General features: G+C 42.9%; 1 protein-coding gene across 2 annotated transcripts in view; it reads left to right on the top strand.

Moving 5' to 3' along the window:
• Nucleotides 1–19,689, top strand: part of LOC143961510 (leucine-rich repeat-containing protein 28) — a 112,122-nt gene that overhangs the window by 47,209 nt on the left and 45,224 nt on the right. For both annotated transcript variants that reach the window (XM_077470805.1, XM_077470804.1), the window contains exons 2-3: nucleotides 2,210–2,433; nucleotides 14,309–14,349. In XM_077470805.1, the coding sequence (XP_077326931.1) occupies nucleotides 2,266–2,433; nucleotides 14,309–14,349 (209 nt within the window). In that variant the 5' untranslated portion in view covers nucleotides 2,210–2,265. The remainder of the gene's footprint in view (nucleotides 1–2,209; nucleotides 2,434–14,308; nucleotides 14,350–19,689) is intronic.

Raw genomic sequence — 19,689 nt, 5'->3', positions numbered from 1 at the left:
TGAAGCGGATTAGTGTCATGGAAATACAAACTGCACTAAGTTATGTTCAAACTTGAAAAATAGCTGCAACATACCATGTGATGTAATAACATAGCGTAAAAAATAATAATAATATAATAATAATAATATTAATTAATACAATTATTATTAATAATATTTTTTTCCCCATTTATTGATAGGAAAAAAAAAATGGTGAGAAATGAAAAATTAAAGTCCACAATTGCTCAAGATGATCCAATCTCACTCCATATTATGTGCTGTGAATCAATAATATGATGGATATTTCAAATAGAAAGGTGTGCCCTGTCCAGACCCAGTGGGGGGGAGGGAAGGTGACAAACAAACCTCCCCCCAAGCGGTAGGTGGCATCAGCCCCCCCACTCGCTGTCTGGCGGTCGGTCCGGCACTTACCCCATCTAGGTGGCAGGCAGCGGCTCCTGTGTCCTCTCCTCCATCACGGTGGCTTCTGCTATGTGTCTGCACTCCTCCTCCTCCTAGGCGTCCAATAGGATCATCTGTCCTTTCAGCCAATCGGGTGACGGGTCTCAAGACCCGCTTCCTGATTGGCTGAAAGGAGGATCCGCGTTACAGTAGCGAATGTTCATTCGCTATTGTAACACACCTGGGTGGGCTTGGTTGGCATTCTCTGCACCCCGCGCCCACCCTATTTTGAAGCCTGTTAGAGCCTCTGCCCCTGTCCAGACCTCCAGTGATCACCACAAGGCTTACTGGATAAGAGCTGCACGATTCTGGATAAAATGAGAATCACTATTTTTTTGCTTAGAATAAAGATCACGATTCTCAGCGTAACATCATCTTTCACTTTATATACAAAAAAAAATAATTGGCTCGCTTTACTGTTTAGTTTTTTTTTATTCATTGTAGTGTATGTTTTTTTCCCCAAATAATTGCATTTTGAAAGACCGCTGCGCAAATACAGTGTGACATAAAATATTACAACGACCACCATTTTATTCCCTAGGGTCTGTGCTAAAAAATATATATATAATGTTTGGGGATTCTAATTTTCTAGAAAAAAAATACCGATTTAACTTGTAAGCAACAAGTGTCAGAAAAAGGCTTATGCCGCGTACACACGACCGGACGTTCCGGCAGACTAGGTCTTCCCGACGGACTTTCCGAATGAACGGACTTGGCCACACACAATCACACCAAAGTCCGACGAATTCGAACTGGATGACGTACGTCTGGACCAAAATCAGGAAGTTCATAGCCAGTAGCCAATAGCTGCCCTAGCGTCGGTTTTCATCCGTCGGACTAGCATACAGACGAAGTCCGTCTGATTTTTAGACAGCAAAGGTTCGATGAAGCCCACACACGATCGAATTGTCCGGCGGATTTGTTCCGTCAGACCTTTGCTGTCAAAAAGTCCGGCCGTGTGTGCACGGCATCCGTCTTTTTAACTGGTTAAACTGACCTCATTTACAGACCGAAGTTCATCCCTTTTGTTTTGAAAGAACCAAATGTTTCTTATCTCTCATTGCTGAGCAGTGTTGTGATAAACTTTTTCCGGCTTTTTTTTTTTTTCTCTCTTTGACAGCTGTGAGCAGAGAACAGCTCTGCAAATGAATTGTGGAAGTACCTGATTAAGTTTGTGGGGGGGGGGGGGGGGTTGAATTGAGATTGCAATTTTATTAATTTATTTATTTTATCGTGCAGCTCTACCGGATATTGAGCATCCACTACAGAAGGTCAATAAAGGCATGTACTGCCATACTGCCCTTAGATCCTCAATATAGGTGAACCATCATGGACAGAATCGCTGCACACCACGATGGCTGGCTACTCCGCAGAGCATATTTTAGGAACAAACAATAAGGCTCCACATAGCGTAACTCCATATTAACTATAAATTTATTGAACAAGAAAACAATGTACCACTTACATCTCACATGTTCTTCAAATAAAACAGGTGGAGCCTGTTGTGACATCACGACGTTCGATACTGGAAGCGTCCAGAAAGCTATTCTGTGTACATCCACGGATTTATTTTGACAAGTGCTTTTTATATATATATATATAATATGCAACACAATCTGTGTCTGTCTTCATTTCAGGCTGTAAAGCAACAATATGAGATTATTTTAAAGGGGGATTCTTTTCTATACTAACTGTAGTTCAAATATTACCTGAATTGTGAACTTACCATCACACTGTCTTGTTTCTTGTTTTTGTCTTCTGATTTTAGAGATGACTTGAGATGTTGACAACTTGTGCGTCAAGGTGGATGGGCCCCAGCCAAAGATGGCTTCTGAACTCTGCCAGACCATCATTGTGGCCAAGTTGGAAAGGCACAAAAATCTCTTCTTAAATTATCGAAACCTAAACCATTTTCCTCTGGAGCTTCTGAAGGATGAAGGGCTTCAGTACCTTGAGAGGCTTTACATGAAGAGAAACTCATTAACTACACTGGTAGGTATTACATGGAGAGGGTAGACCCTTTTTTTTTTTTTTACTGCTTTTGTTGTCATTTTTCAAGTTGTATCAGAGCTGCACAGTTACATCGTTTTGTAAATCTCCTGTGTTCAGAAAGCCATTTTTATCTAAATTGTGAGATAGTTACCAAAATGATGGGGGTTTTCACCAGCCAAGTACTGCACATGGAGGAAATTCCAGGAGTGGCGAGACTTTTGCATTTATTGTTTAGTTCCTGAGTCGTTGTGTTTGTCGGGTGGTCTACTTGTTCTTTTCATGGTGAACACTAATATCATATTTTTTTTTTTTTTTTATTCTTTATCTATTTAATTTTTCAAAAGCTTTTATTACAAACAAGAAAGAAAAGGGGAAACCACAATACCATAAATATAAAAAAGAAAAAAACATAGCCATTATATTTTTGATGAGTTTTGTCTCTTTCCTGCTGTTCTTCTATCAAAAGAAAAAGGACCCCATCCTCCTAATTTTTACCTTTCATAATTTTCACTTTTCCCCCTTTTCTCCCCCTACTCAACCCATACCCCTCCCGGCCCTCTAAGCCACACTCCATATTATGTGGGTGGGAAGGCGGGGAGCCCCCCCCCCCCCCATCCTCCCCTCCTACAGCCCAAATACCTCGCTATATTTCTTCGTTAACTTTAAATAGCTTCCATCCCTCCCATTTCTTCTGGGACACTCTACTTCCACTCTCCTCATCTACTCCAAGTCCTTCCATTCTATATATTTCATCTACCGTATTTATCGGCGTATAACACGCACTTTTTCCCCCCCTAAAATCAGGGGGAAATCGGGGGTGCGTGTTTCCTTAAACTTCCCTCCTAAAAGTTTTTTTTTCTTTTAAATTCCCTCCTAAACTTGGGGTGCGTGTTATATGCCGATAAATACGGTACTTTTTCTAGCCACTCCCTTTCTTTGGATGCTTCTGTTTCCTTCCATTTTTTTGGGATCAGGCTCTTTGCCGCATTTATCAAGCAACTTATGAGGGAGTTTCTATACTCTTTTATTGGAGTGTCTATGCCATGGAAAAGACATGCCCAAGAATTTTCTGGTATCTGGGTTTTGGTTATTACTTTTATATATCCTAGTATTTCTCTCCAGAACTCTTTAATCTTTGGGCAATTCCACCATATGTGTGCCATATTCCCTAGTTGTCCACAGCCCCTTCAGCATTTCCCAGATTGTCCCGCTTGATATTTTGCCACTATATCTGGTGTCTTATACCACCTTATTAAACATATATAGTTTGTTTCTATCACCCTAATATTTTTGGTAGTTCCGTGTGCCAACTTCAAAATTTTCTCTATATTCTGCTTCTCACCCCATGGTCCTATTTCTTCTTCCCATTTTTTTATGTATGTTGGCACCTTCACCCCACCATACCTGCCTGAGATGTTTTTCCCTCACATATCCGCTCAAAGGCTGTCAGTTTTTCTCCATCTCTCAGCGGTTGTGGTAGCACTGAGACGAAATGTCTGAGCTGGAGGAACCGCCATCCATTTAAAGTGGTTCTGCACCTAAAAAAAAAAAAGATTAAAAGCCAGCAGCTACTAATATTGCAGCTGCTGACTTTTAATAAAATCACACTTGCCTGTCCCAGGGTCCAGCGATGTCGGCGGCAGGTGACGAGCGATCGCTCGTCTCGTTGCTGCCCCCGCCGCCATCCTCTGTCAGGGAATCGGGAAGTGAAGCCTGGCGGCTTAACTGCCCGGTTCCCTACTGCGCATGCGCGAGTCGCGCTGCGCTTCTCTTCAGATCCCCGCTGGGTCCTGGGAACTGTGTGTTTCCCAGCACACAACGGGGGGGGGGGCGTCTGCGGCGGTCTGCCCGGAAGTGGGTGCAGATACCTGGATTATCCAGGTAACTGCACCCCCCTCCCCCCCTGAAAGGTGCCGATTGTGGCACCGGAGGGGGGGAGGGATCAGATTAGCGGAACTACCCCTTTAGGGTGAAGAACTGCTTTAAGTCTAGCCAATCTTTTTCTTTCATGATGAACACTAATATCTGATCAGATTCAATATCAATACTGGAAAATGTGACTTGGGTAAGACCAGAAAAATGGTTGTTATTCCATTCATTTTATGCCGCACCAAAGTGACTGTGCCCCTGAAGCAAGGAGAACAGCAGAAACTGAGCTAAACCACTTGCCAACTGCACTATAGCCGAATGATGGCTACAGTGCGGTCGTCCAGTTCTTGGAGGGGTCGTCTAATTATGTCCTCCCAGAACCATGCCTCCCCCCCCCACCCCCACACACACACACAACTCCTGTGGCCAGCTGATCGCCGATCAGGGAAAAGGGCCAATACCACGCGATCAGCTGTGTCTAATCACCGCTGTTTAACCACTTCAGCCCCGGAAGGATTTACCCCCTTCCTGACCAAGCCCTTTTTTTGCGATTCGACACTGTGTCGCTTTAACTGACAATTGCGCGGTCTCACTCTACGGTCAACACAGATGACAAGGGGGCACTTTTTATGTCTAGAGGAAAAGAGATTTCATCTCCAAATACAGAAAGGTTTCTTCACAGTACGAGCTGTGAAAATGTGGAATAGACTCCCTGCAGAGGTGGTTCTGGCCAGCTCAGTAGATTGCTTTAAGAAAGGCCTGGATTATTTCTTAAATGTACATACCGTAATATAACTGGGTACTGACATTTTATAGGTAAAGTTGATTCGGGGAAAATCTGATTGTCTCTGGGGGATCAGGAAGGATTTTTTTTCCCCTGCTTTAGCAAATTGGATAATGCTTTGGGGTTTTTCGCCTTCCTCTGGATCAACTGTGGGTATAGGATTGTGTATATGGGATTGTTTGATATTATTTTTTATTTATTTATTTTTATGGTTGAACTACATGGCCTTGTGTCTTTTTTTTCAACCTGACTTACTATGTAACTATGTGCGACAATGTACCCAAACAAAATTCCCCTTTTTTCCCACAAATAGAGCTTTCTTTTGGTGGTATTTGATCACCCCTACGGTTTTTATTTTTTGCGCTATAAACCGAAAAAGAGCGACAATTTTGAAAAAAAAAAAAGCAATTTTTTTTTACTTTTTGCTATAATATCCCCCAAAAAATATAAAAATACAAATTTTTTCCACAGTTTAGGCCAATATAATATAATATCTATATTCTTTCACATATTTTTTTTGAAAGGAAAAAAAATCGCAATAAGCGTATATTGATTGGTTTGCGCAAAAGTTATCACATCTACAAAATAGGGGATAGATTTATGGCATTTTTATTATTATTTTTTTCAATAGTAATGGCGGCGATCTGTGATTTTTATCATGACTCCAGCATTGCGGCGGACAGATCGGACACTTTTCACACTATTTTGGGACCATTGACATTTATACAGCGATCAGTGCTATGAAAATGCACCAATTACTGTGTAAATGTCACTGGCAGGGAAGGGGTTAAACACTAGGGGGGGCAATCAAGGATATAAATGCGTTCCCTAAGCGTGTTCTCACTGTCGGGGGGTGGGCTCACTAGAACTTGACAGAGATTACTGCTCCTGATCACTGGGAGCAATAGATCCCTGTCCTGTTGATAGGCGAAACAGACAAATGGCTCTTTTACATATGCCTCTCCCTGTTGTGCTTCTCTGTGCCACAATCTCGGGCCACTGGCGGACATCGAGTCTGCGGGACAGACAGGCACGATCCCGCTGCGCGAGAGGAGAGCCGGTAACTGGTAAGTGTGACAGAGGATCACATCTACACATAATCAGGGCACTGATCATCACTGTCCTGATTATCAATGCAGCCCCATCAGTGCCGCATATCAGTGCTGCCAATCAGTGCTTCCTCATCCGTTCCGCATATCAGTGCTGCCAATCGGTGAAGGAGAAAAATTACTTATTTGCAAAAAAAAATTACAGAAACTAAGGAAAAACCTCTTTTTTTCCCCCTCTGGGTTTTTATTTTTTGCAAAAAAAAAAGTGGTGATTAAATTCCACTAAAAGAAAGCTTTTTGTGTGAAAAAAAATTATAAAAATTTCATGAGAACAGTTCTACATGACCGTGCAATTGTCATTCAAAGTGCGTCAGCACTGCCAGTAGGAAAGCGGTTAAGCAAGAGCTTAGTGAATGGTTAAACAAGCTTTTCCTGCAGGGATGACGTTCCTGTGCTCAAATAAAGGCCATGTTGTATTGCTTTGAAAATGTGTGCATATTTAACCATTTTCTTACTGGGCACTTTCACCCCCTTCTTCACAGGTCAATTTTCAGCTTTCAGCGCTGTCACACTTTGAATGACGATTGCGCGGTCATGCTACACTGTACCCATATGACATTTTTATCGTTTGTTTCACACAAGTAGAGCTTTCTTTTGGTGGTATTTAATCCACTACTGGGGTATTTATTTTTTATTTGCTGAGCAAAAAATAAAGACTGACAATTAAAAAAAAAATGTTTTCATACTTTTGTTATAAAATTTTGCAAACGGGTCATTTTTCTCCTTCATTGATGTGCATTGATGAGGCTGCACTGATGGGCACTGATAGGTGGCCCTTATGGGCACTGATGAGATGCCACTGGTGCGCACTGATGAGGCTGCACTGAAATTGAAAGGTGACGCCGAAGGGCACTGATAAGCACTGATGTGCACTAGTAGGTGGCACTGATTGGCACCACTGGTTGGCACTGATAGGTGGCACTGGTTAGCAGTACTTATGGATACTGATGAGGCAGCAGTGGCTCTCCGTGTGCGGGACTGATGTCCCTCATGTAATCAGTTTTTTTCCCTTTCTCCTCGTGCTATCAGCATGAGAGGAAAAAAAAAGCAGATGACCGGCTTCTGTTTACATCACTCATTGGCTGACAGCTGATCACATGGTAAGGGGCTAGGATCGGCCGAGTCTCATGGACTCGGGATCACAGATCGCGCTGCCTGCGCCTTGCAGGAGACGCGCAGGCAGCCCATGCACAGGAATACGTACATGGTCGCCCTCCCGGAAATTTACCAGGGACATAGAATGCATTTCATTAAATGGAAGTTATGTTCTGCTGGTTATGGTAAAAATCCTCCCTTTGGTAATGCCAGATCCTCCTCACAGCAGTGAATCTCCAGCACTGTATGGGTTAACAGGCTAAATTCCTTTGACTGTAACGGTGAAAGGTCTTACAAAACTCCTATTTTCACAAAATGCAGTATTCTGTGAATGGAAGAGAGGCAGATGAATGATAGGACCTCCTCCTCCAATCACAGAACACATTGCATTCTTAAATATTCGGAAAATATTACCATAAACTTTGTGACTAGAGAAGGAGAGTGGCAAGGAAGGGTTACAGTTACAGCTGTGGCAAGTAAATCTATGCAGTGTCAGAATTTCATATCACTGAAAGGATGATAGTTACTGTAAGGCCCCATTCATACTTGTGTGACTTGCCATGTGACTGGACCACAAAGTCGCATTAAAAGTGGCACCCTGTGGTTCCCTATGAGTACCGTTCACATCTGTGCGACTTAAAAGTAGTTACGGCACTACTTTGGTCTGATTTTCATACGACTTGAAAGCCATAGACTTCAATGTAAACCCTCAAAAGTTGCTTGAAAAACACACCTGCATGATATACATGCAACAATGTCTGCAACTTTGTAAAGCACGATCACATAGTCTGCTTTTTGACAGCAGTCCCAACCCATTCCTTCTGCAAAGAAGACCCCCCAGAGCAAATTGTCCATCCATCTCTGTTCCTAGTGTCCTTTTTGCAAGGGAAATGAGCTCTAACCCTAGCTATAATCCTGACCCTAGCTATAATCCTGACCCTAGCTATAATCCTAACCCTAGCTATAATCCTAACCCTAGCTATAATCCCAGCCCTATCCATAACCCTAGCTATAATCCTAACCCTAGCTATAATCCTAACCCTAGCTATAATCCTAACCCTAAAAATAATACCAACCCTATCCATAACCCTAGCTATTATAACCCTAGCTATAATCCCAACCCTAGCTATAATCCTAACCCTAGCCATAACCCTAGCTATAATCCTAATCCTAGCCATAATCCTAACCCTAGCTATAATCCCAACTCTGGCTATAATCATACAGCTATCCATAACCCTAGCTATAATCATAACCCTAGCTATAATCCTAACCCTAGCCATAATCATAACCCTAGCTATAATCCCAACTCTGGCTATAATCCTACAGCTATCCATAACCCTAGCTATAATCCTAACCCTATCCATAACCCTAGCTATAATCCTAACCCTAGCCATAATCCTAACCCTAGCCATAATCCTAACCCTAGCTATAATCCTAACCCTAGCTATAATCTTAACCCTAGTCATAATCCTAACCCTAGCTATAATGCCAACCCTAGCTATAATCCTAACCCTAGCCATAGCCCTAGCTATAATCCCAGCCCTAGCTATAATCACAGCCCTAGCTATAATCCCAGCCCTAGCCATAATCCCAACCCTAGCCATAATCCCAACCCTAGCCATAATCCCAACCCTAGCTATAATCCTAACCCTAGCCATAACCCTAGCTATAATCCTAACCCTAGCTATATTCATAACCCTAGCTATAATCTTAACCCTAGTCATAATCCTAACCCTAGCAATAATCCTAGCTATAATCATAACCCTAGCTATAATCCTAGCCATAACCCTAGCTATAATCCTAACCCTAGCCATAACCCTAGCTATAATCCCAACCCTAGCTATAATCTCAACCCTAGCTATAATCCCAACCCTAGCTATAATCCTAACCCTAGCTATAATCCTAACCCTATCCATAACCCTAGCTATAATCCCAACCCTAGCCATAACCTTAACTATTATCCTAACCCTAGCCATAACCCTAGCTATAATCCTAACCCTAGCCATAATCCTAACCCTAGCCATAACCCTAGCTATAATCCTAGCCATAATCCTAACCCTAGCCATAATCCTAGCTTTAATCCCAACCCTGGCTATAATCCTAACCCTAGCTATAATCCTAACCCTAGCTATAATCTTAACCCTAGTCATAATCCTAACCCTAGCCATAACCCTAGCTATAATCCTTATCCCTAGACATAATCCTAACCCTAGCCATAACCCTAGCTATAATCCCAACCCTGGCTATAATCATAACCCTAGCCATAACCCTAGCTATAATCATAACCCTAGCTATAATCTTGACCCTATCTATAATCTTGACCCTATCTATAATCTTGACCCTATCTATAATTCCAACCCTAGCCATAACCCTAGCTATAATCCCAACCTTAGCTATAATCCCAACCCTAGCTATAGTCATAACCCTAGCTATAATCCCAATCCTAGCTATAATCCCAACCCTATACTTAAAGCGGGATTCCGCTGCGTTTTTTTTTTTTTTTTTACCTGTGTCACTGGTGGGCGATTCCTACGGTGTCTTTGCAGTCACGATCGGCGTCTTTTTAACCCCCGGCGTGACGATTTCATTGCTAAGGAAAACTTTTAAAAAAGCAGTCTGGCGGTTTCCATTTTCACTGTGGGCGTTTGAAGCCCACAGGCATTTACTTCCTGGATGCGATGACGCTGAGCTCCCAGCATCCACCGCTCCATCTCGCACATGCTCATTGAGTGTCTTCTTTGTTTTCCTTCCTCTTGCCTCGTGTGCTATAGTGGTAATGGCAGATAGAGCTGCCTGCCCACTTTCAAAATGGCAATTTCGGACACGCCCACGTCACGTGACCGGCATCCTTCTTCCGAAATCTCACGAGATTTCGGCATGACTGTGTCCCCCGCGGATTCCTGGGAAATAGCTAAAAAAGTTCCCAGGGACCATTGCGAAGCCGATAAACACGCCTACTCCCACGGGAGGAGAGCCCGGAAGTCGGCATAAACATTAAAAATAAAAGGTAAATACTGCATATTATTTTATTTCAATGGTCATAACTGCATCTATGTTCCAAAGCCATTTGAATAAGATGAACTTGCAATTTTCTGTACAAAACTGCTTTAACCCTATCTATAATCCCAACCCTAGCTATAATCATAACCCTAGCTATAATCATAACCCTAGCTATAATCCCAACCCTAGCTATAATCCTAGCCATAGCCCTAGCTATAATCCCAACCCTATCCATAACCCTACCTATAATCCCAACCCTATCTATAACCCTAGCTATAATCCCAACCCTAGCTATAATCCTAACCCTAGCCGTAACTTTAGCTATTAACCTAACCCTAGCTATAATCCTAACCCTAGACATAATCCTAACCCTAGCCATAACCCTAGCTATAATCCTAACCCTATCCATAACCCTAGCCATAACCCTAGCTATAATCATAACCCTAGCTATAATCCTAACCCTAGCCAGAATCCTAACCCTAGCCATAGCCCTAGCTATAATCCTAACCTTAGCTATAATCCTAACCCTAGCTATAATCTTAACCCTAGCCATAACCCTAGCTATAATACCAACCCTAGCTATAATCCTAACCCTAGCCCTAGCCATAATCCTAACCCTAGCTATAGTCCCAACCCTAGCTATAATCCTAACCCTAGCCATAACCCTAGCTATAATCCTAACCCTAGCCATAACCCTAGCTATAATCGCAACCTTAGCCATAACCCTAGCTATAATCCTACAGTGCTTTGAAAAAGTATTCACACCCCTTGACATTTTCCACATTTTGTCATGTTACACCCAAAACGTAAATGTATTTTATTGGCATTTTATGTCATAGACCAACACAAAGTGGCACATAATTGTGAAGTAGAAGGAAAATGATAAATGGTTTTCAATTTTTTTTTACAAATAAATATGTGAAAAGTGTAAAACTCTGGTCTGCCCACATCTGGAGTACTCTGTCCAATTCTGGTCACCAGTCCTCAGAAGGGGCCACACAATGAGACTGGAGGAGAAGAGGTTTAAACTTAAATCGCGGAGGTTTTTTTCCTTCAAATCTTTTATTTAGTCAAAAGACAGGTTCCATGGCGTCAGAAAAAGACAATAGTACAATGGGCCCAATGACACCAATGATGGGGGCAAAATTCCTCCCCATGAGGCCAATGAGGGGGGCGCAATTCCTCCCAATTACATCAATAACCGGTCCCAATAAAACAAGCAATGAGGCACAGTTCCTAGTAATGACACCAACAATTGGTTTTAATTCCTACCACTGACACCCAAGATGAGGCATTGTTTTTTTCCACTGATCTCTGGGTCTTTTCTACTCCTACTGGCCACAGTCTGCCCCCCCCTAAAGTCTGAAGGACAGTAAACTGGCCCTTTGTTTAGAAGGTTTGGAGACCCCTGGGGTAGATCATGGAGAGATGTACTCAGCAGCTGGGTAAAAAAATAAGTTCTCAATGCGGCACCACCTCGGGTACTGACTCTGAAGAGCTGATATACTAAGGATAACCACGCATTTTCATCCTATGTGTTTGATGTTTAGGCTACATGCAACCGACTGCAAGAACTTTACTAATCACACAGGTAAGGTTTTTCTGGAACAAAAGTTCCTGACTAAATGGTCAGTGAAATGCTTGCTTATGTACAGCACAGTAATGATGATGTTGCTGCTACTTTCACAAGGTAATGTCAAGGTTTGCAAATTTAATTTGGGGTATACAAAGATGATTTCTATCCTTTGTGGCTATTGAGGAATAGATTGAAACACATAAGAGGAAGATTCACCTACAGTAAATGTATGGTGAATGTCAGATTCTCTGCTTTATAAATATACCCCTCCCCCCTTGAGTTCATACGGGCTATTGCATCATGTAACCTAGGCCTTGAAGAGCCCAGGAATAAGAATATATGATGAAGATTTAAATGACAAATTATAATTTTTTTTTTCTATTTCATTGTAGAGATATACAGTGGGGGAAAATAATTATTTGATCCCCTGCAGATTTTGTAAGTTCGCCCACTTACAAAGAAATGAAGGGTCTGTAATTTTTATCATAGGTGTATTTTACCACTTCAAGACCAGGCCGATTTCTGACACTTGTTGTTTTTTTTCCCCCAAGTTAAAAATCTGTATTTTTAAAATAAAAAAAGTTACCTAGAACCCCCAAACCTTTATATATATATATATATATATATATATATATATATATATATATATATATATATATATATTATAGAGAGAGATATAGATAGATATACATATTCATATTAACATGGGGGACCATTAGCTTTCATGGTAGATGCTTTTGTCAGGGATCCAAGCCAGTCAGGGACTATATTTTAGGGCATGCTAGCCCATTTTTATCAACCACTTAAGCCCCGGACCATTTGGCTGGCCAAAGACCAGAGCACTTTTTGCAATTCGGCATTACGTCGCTTTAGCTGACAATTGCGCGGTCGTGCGGCGTGGCTCCCAAACAAAATTGACGTCCTTTTTTCCTCACAAATAGAGCTTTCTTTTGGTGGTATTTGATCACCTCTGCGGTTTTATTTTGTGCCCTATAAACAAAAAAATAGCGACAATTTTGAAAAAACGCATTATTTTTTACTTTTTTGCTATAATAAATAATCTCTCAAAAAATATAAAAAAAAATGTTTTACCCTCAGTTTAGGCCGATACGTATTCTTCTACAAATTTTTGGTAAAAAAAAAAAAAAATTGCAATAAGTGTTTATTGATTGGTTTGCACAAAAGTTATAGTGTCTACAAAATAGGGGAAAGTTTTATGCCATTTTTATTGATAATTTTTTTTTTTTTTTTTTATTAGAAATAGCAGCGATCAGCAATTTTTATCATGACTGCAACATTATGGCAGACAGATTGGATACTTTTGGCATGATTTTGGGACCATTCACATTTATACAGCGATCAGTACAATTAAAAATGCTTTGATTATTGTGTAAATGGGACTGGCAGTGAAGGCGTTAACCACTAGGTGGTGCTGTAGGGGTTAAGTGCTAGGGCAGTGATGGTGAACCTTGGCACCCCAGATGTTTTGGAACTACATTTCCCATGATGCTCCGGCACTCTGTAGTGAAGATGAGCGTCATGGGAAATGTAGTTTCAAAACATCTGGAGTGCCAAGGTTCGCCATCACTGTGCTAGGGAGTGATTCTAACTGTGGGGGGAAGGCGCTGTGTGTGACACGGCACTGATCACCGCTCCCAATTACAGGGAGCTGTGATCAGTGTCATTAGGCAGAACGTTCTTCCTCACCGTGAGACGATTGCGGGTATCCCCGCAGATAACGAGTCCGCGGGACCCACGGTCATGGAGCTCCCGGCGGGCACACCCGCAAGCCGCCTCTTAAAAGGCAACTTACAGGTATGTGACTCTGCTGGTATGTGCCCTTCTGCCGCAGTATATCTGCGTGAGGCGGTCGGTAAGCGGTTAAAAAGGAAAATGAAAGTCTGTAACATAAAGTTTTCCCACGTAGGGGTTCTTCTCCAGCAAATACACACAACGGAAAATGCTGGCCCACCTGGCTCTTTTTAGCAGTACTTCTGCTCTTTATCCTGGTCACACATACCACAGGATTCTTCAATGTGGAGTGCTTCACTTTAGCGCTCACAGCTCCGCTCTGGCCTTAGTCCTCAGGCTGTGTCACTGCCTCTTGCAGTCACACAGGTTCTGGCTGCCCTTCTGACTCCCAACTGGGAGCCATGTGGTCTTCCCATACCCTCATTATAAGGGCTCAGTTTATAACATTTGTATAATGTGTTTTTTATTTTTTTCTGGATTCTTGGTTGATATTCTGTCTCAATCATATAAAATACACCTATGATAAATTTTATAAACCCTTCATTTCTTTGTAAGTGGGCAAACACAAAATCTGCAGGGGATCAAATAATTATTTTACCCACTGTACAATCATACCTTCCATGATGTCACTTCATCCATATAAACACATGCAGAAATGTGCGAATAAACTATTGTCTTTGTATTTTGCAGCCAGAAAATCTTGCCCAGAAGCTTCCAAACCTCGTTGAATTGTAAGTTGCTTGCTTCTATGCTGTACTCACATATTTTCACAAGAGGGCAGCAGAGCACTACCTGTGTACTCACCTTTTTGTTTCTTTCAGTGGGTTTCTTCTTTTTTTCTGTCCTCTCTCCTGGCCTGGGCCTTGCATGTTTTCTTTCACCGTCCAACTGTACTTTCAGAAAACAAATGAGGTGCTACAAAGTAGGCGACATGCTTTAAAGTAAACCTGTGATCTCTATAAACCTATCAGACTAAAAGGGGTTCATTTACTAAAGGTAAATAGACTGTGCACTCTGCAAGTAGAGTTTCCGCCTCATCCCTTTAAACCCAAACACATATGAATTACATAGGTTCATCCTTATCTCAGGTCCCTTGCCGATGCCCCTGGCCCCTCCCTCCTGCCGAGTGCCCCCACAGCAAGCAGCTTGCTACGGGGGCATCCAAGATGATTCTCTGTGTGTCCATTCAAACATGGAGCAACGGCTCGGCCCTGCCGACTCCCTCTTCTCATTGGTTCGCTGACTTTGACAGCAGTGGGAGTCAATGGCCAAATGTCTCAGCCAATCAGGAGGGAGAGTCCTTGTCAGCCTCGGGTCTCGTGCAACATCACTGGTTTGAGATGGGGCTCAGGTAAATAATAGGGGGCTGCTGCACACAGAAGGTTTTTTTATCTTAATGCATAGATTAATGCAGGGATTGTTAGACCCTAGAGTCTCTGCTATAAAAACATGTATATAATGTTTAAGGGCTCTGACTAATTTCTAGCAAAAAAAAAATGTTTTCTCTTTCGTTCACTGAATGACACAGCTCCATTAATCTTGACCATAGGGTTATTATGCCACCTTCAGGAGAGGACTAGGCAGAACATGTTATACATGTGAAAAAACAGAACTTTACAGTTCCGCCCAGGGGGCGGTCCCTCCAGTAACATCCCCTCAGCCTGCTTCCTGCAGCTCAGTTTTTTTTCTGCCTAGTGAAGGAGATGGACCTAGGGATTTTTTTGCAGAAGTTTGCCTTTTGCGCAAGATTTTTGGATCCTGTGATCTACTATCAACAGCCGGCTGGCTGACAGGCTGGATACCCTTATCCTTGTAGTTTCCCCAGCCTGGCCATCGAGCGTGTGCAGACTATAGCTATGTGCTGGGTCGGCCACGACATGCCCCTCAGGCTCCAGGGGCGGCCAGTGAGCGCAACGCTCCAGGGCACACATGTGACTGGGCTACTGATGTCTGTGTCACAGTGTGCCGTGGCCAGCAGCCACCCCTTACTGATCAGAAAGTGGGTCTGTGATGGGATATCCCCAGCTCGTCTGGATGGTAAGTACAGCTCTCCCTGCCTCGGTGGGGTTGAGCAGCTGGGCATTCCCTGGGAATTGATTCGGGGGTCCCTCTCTTCTCTCCTTGTCCCTATCCCTGTCCTTGCATGTAGGAGAGGGATGCCAAAATTGGCCTGGTATGGAAGCGGGTAAAGTTTAGATCTTCTTTAACCACTTCAGCCCCAGAAGGTTTTACCCCCTTAATGACCAGGACATTTTTTGCGATACAACACTGTGTCGCTTTAACTGACAATTGCGCGGTCATGCGAAGTTGTACCCAAACAAAATTATATTATATATATATTATTTAGCACTCTAATTTCCTAGTCTCCATAATTATCTAATTAACCGATTATTATCTGGTTGTGTATACATATATATGAGAGCACTTTATGTGATCAGGATTGCACTAATTTGCACATATTGCACTTATTTTGCACAGTATGCATGAGAGCACTTTATACTATTGATTATACAAGGTGTTTATTGGAAACCTTTGGGAAGGTAGATTTCTAACATTTTTTGACCACAATTGATTTTAGCGCACTAATATTTTATATAATTTTATGACATATTGAGGAATCAATTTTTTTTGGTGCAGCTTTTTTCAGCACAGGAACTGGTGTGGTTTAGGGATACGATTAATATTATTGTACTCACATCAGCGATTAAATATATTTCTTAGGCTGCTTTCACACTGGGGCGGGAGCGGCGTCGGCGGTAAAGCGGCGCTATTTTTAGCGGCGCTTTACCGTCGTTTTAGCGGCGGTCTGCGGGCGCTAGCGGGGTGGTTTTAACCCCCGCTAGCGGCTGAAAAAGGGTTAAACCCGCCCGCAAAGCGCCGCTGCAGCGGCGCTTTGCCGGCGGTATTGCCGCGGTGTCCCATTGATTTCAATGGGTAGGAGCGGTGAATACACCGCTCCTTCACCGCTCCAAAGATGCGGCTAGCAGGACTTTTTTCACCGTCCTGCCAGCGCATCGCTCCGGTGTGAAAGCCCTCCGGCTTTCACACTGGAGTGAAAGGGGCCGTTTTTTTTCAGGCCTGAATACCGCCCCAGTGTGAAAGCAGCCTTAATTACCCAAACAAAATGAATGTCTTTTTTTTCCCATTTTTTTTTTCTTTTGATGGTATTTGATCACCTCTGCATTTTTTTTTTTTTTTTCTGTGAAACAAAAAATAGACTGACAATTTTTAAAAAGAGAAAAAAAAAATCTCTTACTTTCTGCTATAATACATTTTCTAAAATAAAATATAAAAAAACTAATTTATTCATCAGTTTAGGTCAATATATTCTTCTACATATTTTTGGTTAAAAAAAATCTCAGTAGGTGCATATTGATTGGATTGCGCAAAAGTTATCACGTCTACAAACTATGGGAAAGATTTATGGACTTTTATTGTTTTTTTATTTTTTATTTTTTTATGTTTTTACTGGTAATGGCGGCGAGCTGCGATTTTTGGCGATACAGCGGACAAATCTGACCCTAAGTGACACTTTTTGGGGACCAGTCACATTATTACATTGATCAGTGCAAAAGTAATGCACTGATCAATATAAAAATGACACGGGCAGAGAAGGGGTTAACACTAGGGGGCGAGCAAGTGGTTAACTGTGTTCCCCAGGTGTGTTCTAACTATGTGCTTCCTGGGCTCACTGGAACACCACAGAAATCGCTGTTCCCGATCACTGGGAACAGCAGATCTCCATGATGTCTTCTGTCAGAACGGGGATTCGTCTTATTTACATAGGCAGGTCCCCGTTCTGCCTCTGTGTACTGCGATCGTGGGTCACCAGCGGACATCAAATCTGCGGGACACACAGTGTTCAGCGGCCGCACGCTCGCCCAGAGTGTTACATTGAGCTGTTGAGTGTCACATCGTGCCCTATCGAGCCGACCTGCCGCCGTATATACACAGTGGCTGGTGGGCAAGTGGTAAATTTTAACCTGCTGGAAATGCTTGCTGTAAGTGGTAACAGTACTTTTAGTGAAAGCATCATTTAGTAGCCAATGAGCTGCCAAATTGCAATTTATTAATGTTCTCCTTGCTGCCTGACATGTAGAAGGCCGGTGGAGTGTTTCCTCTGTCTGGGTTCCTGGAGAGCTGGGTCTATATCAGACTGACTCATAGTGCACAATGGTCGGACTGATGGATTCTGTGCAGTAAGGGTCAGGTCGGCTGGAAAATGTAAATACTGGCACAGGCCCTGCAGCATGAACTGCCTTTTCCTTGCCCTTTCCACCAGACATGCAGTTATCCATTGGGGCTACTCCTGCTCAGGTATAAATGTTTGAAATATTTCAGTTTTCTGCTTGCTAATACCATTAGCATTGTTGCAACTGAATTCAGTTAAGCACAGGCAACACTTTTTCTAAAGGTATGGCCCTTTAGAGGGTCCTGCTCCAAATGAAATAATCCCTCCTGCCAGTTTCGGCAGCTTTACAGGAACTTGTGGCAGATTCAGGTGGTTCTCAACAGTGCCACCTTTACAAAGCAGAGCTACGGATCCACTAAATTAAAGTGTTGCTCCACCCAAAAGGGGAAGTTCTGCTTTCAGCGCTCCTTCCCTCCCGCACTGCCAGATTTGCCATGCAAATTTTTTTGGGGCGGAGGGGGGGGGGGGGGCGAGTACCCAGTTTTTGACTGGTACCCGCCTAGGCAGTCCGAGCGGAAGTTCTCCTCTCCCCCTCACTTCCTGCTGCCTTCTGGGACACGTCACAGGTCCCAGAAGGCTCCTGGATCACTCTGCAGGCGCAGCGCGACTCGTAAATGTGCAGTGCGCACCCGGCTGAGAAGCCGCAAGCTGTCACAGCTGGGTGTCCACTGTTGAAATCCCTGGGGAGAGGAGAGGGAAAGAAGCAACTGTTCAGGTCAGCACATCTCTGGATTCTGGGACAGGTGAATGTGTGTTTATGAAAAGTCAGCAGCTACAATTTTTATAGACGCTGATTTTTAATAAGCACAAAAACTACTGGAGCTCCGCTTTAAGAAAAAAAAAACGAATTGCCTTCGGTTCGTAAATAACAAAACTGAAGGTATTTGGTGTACAGAGACAGGCAAAGCACCTGTCTCTGTATGCTGGGTAGCAAAGCGGCATGTTTGCTGCCACTCCCATCCTCCCTTTTTACCTGTCTCTGATAGTCAAGGACGCTATCTGCTTCACAGCCGGCAGGCTTCTAGCAACTAGTGACGCTGAAAGTGGGAGCAATCTAAAGGGGCAGCTGAGGGGCTAGTTCCCCATCAGACCCACTTGTGATTGATACAGTGAGGAGGAAAAAAATATTTGATCCCCTGCTGATTTTGTACTTTTGCCCACTGACAAAGAAATGATCAGTCTATAATTTTAATGGTAGGTTTATTTTAACAGTGAGAGACAGAATAACATAAAAAAAGGTTTTATATATTGATTTGGATTTTAATGAGTGAAATAAGTATTTGATCCCCTATCAATCAGCAAGATTTCTGGCTCCCAAGTCTGTTCTTTACAGGTAACAAGCTGAGATTAGGAGCACTCTCTTAAGGGGAGTGCTCTAATCTATGCTTGAAAATGTTTTATTTATTTTTGGTGAATGAGTAAGGGTACAGTGTACCCCATATTCATAAAAAAAAAAAAAAAAAAGTCCCACGAAGTCCATTCATCTTCTTCTCTCGGTCCGCCAACGGACCGAAAAAATAAAAATAAAAAAGATCTGCCTCCATGGGAGGCACCCGCCGTATGACGCGTCCTCGCAGGTGACAGTTCTTTTATAACTGAGGGCGGGACCGCATAGTGATGTCCCCGGGTGACCCCGCCCCCCTCTGACGCACAGGGACTCCCCAATGGCTTCCCAGTGGCATCAGAGGGGGCGGGGCCACCTGTTTACGTAACGTAAGCTTGTGTGTCCGCCTCAATGTCGCAGTCCTGCTAAAAATCTCAGATCGTCGATAAATCTATCCAGTAGTCTGTAGACGCTGTAACTTTTGCGCAAACCAATCAATATACGCTTATTGGGATTTTTTTTTTTTTTACCAAAAATATGTAGCAGAATACATAT

Source organism: Lithobates pipiens, unplaced genomic scaffold (genome assembly GCF_037356315.1).
Source record: "Lithobates pipiens isolate NorthernLeopardFrog02 unplaced genomic scaffold, aLitPip1_a1.2 Scaffold_8, whole genome shotgun sequence".
NCBI lineage: Eukaryota > Metazoa > Chordata > Amphibia > Anura > Ranidae > Lithobates > Lithobates pipiens.
This window is presented reverse-complemented; position numbering and strand designations above follow the sequence as displayed.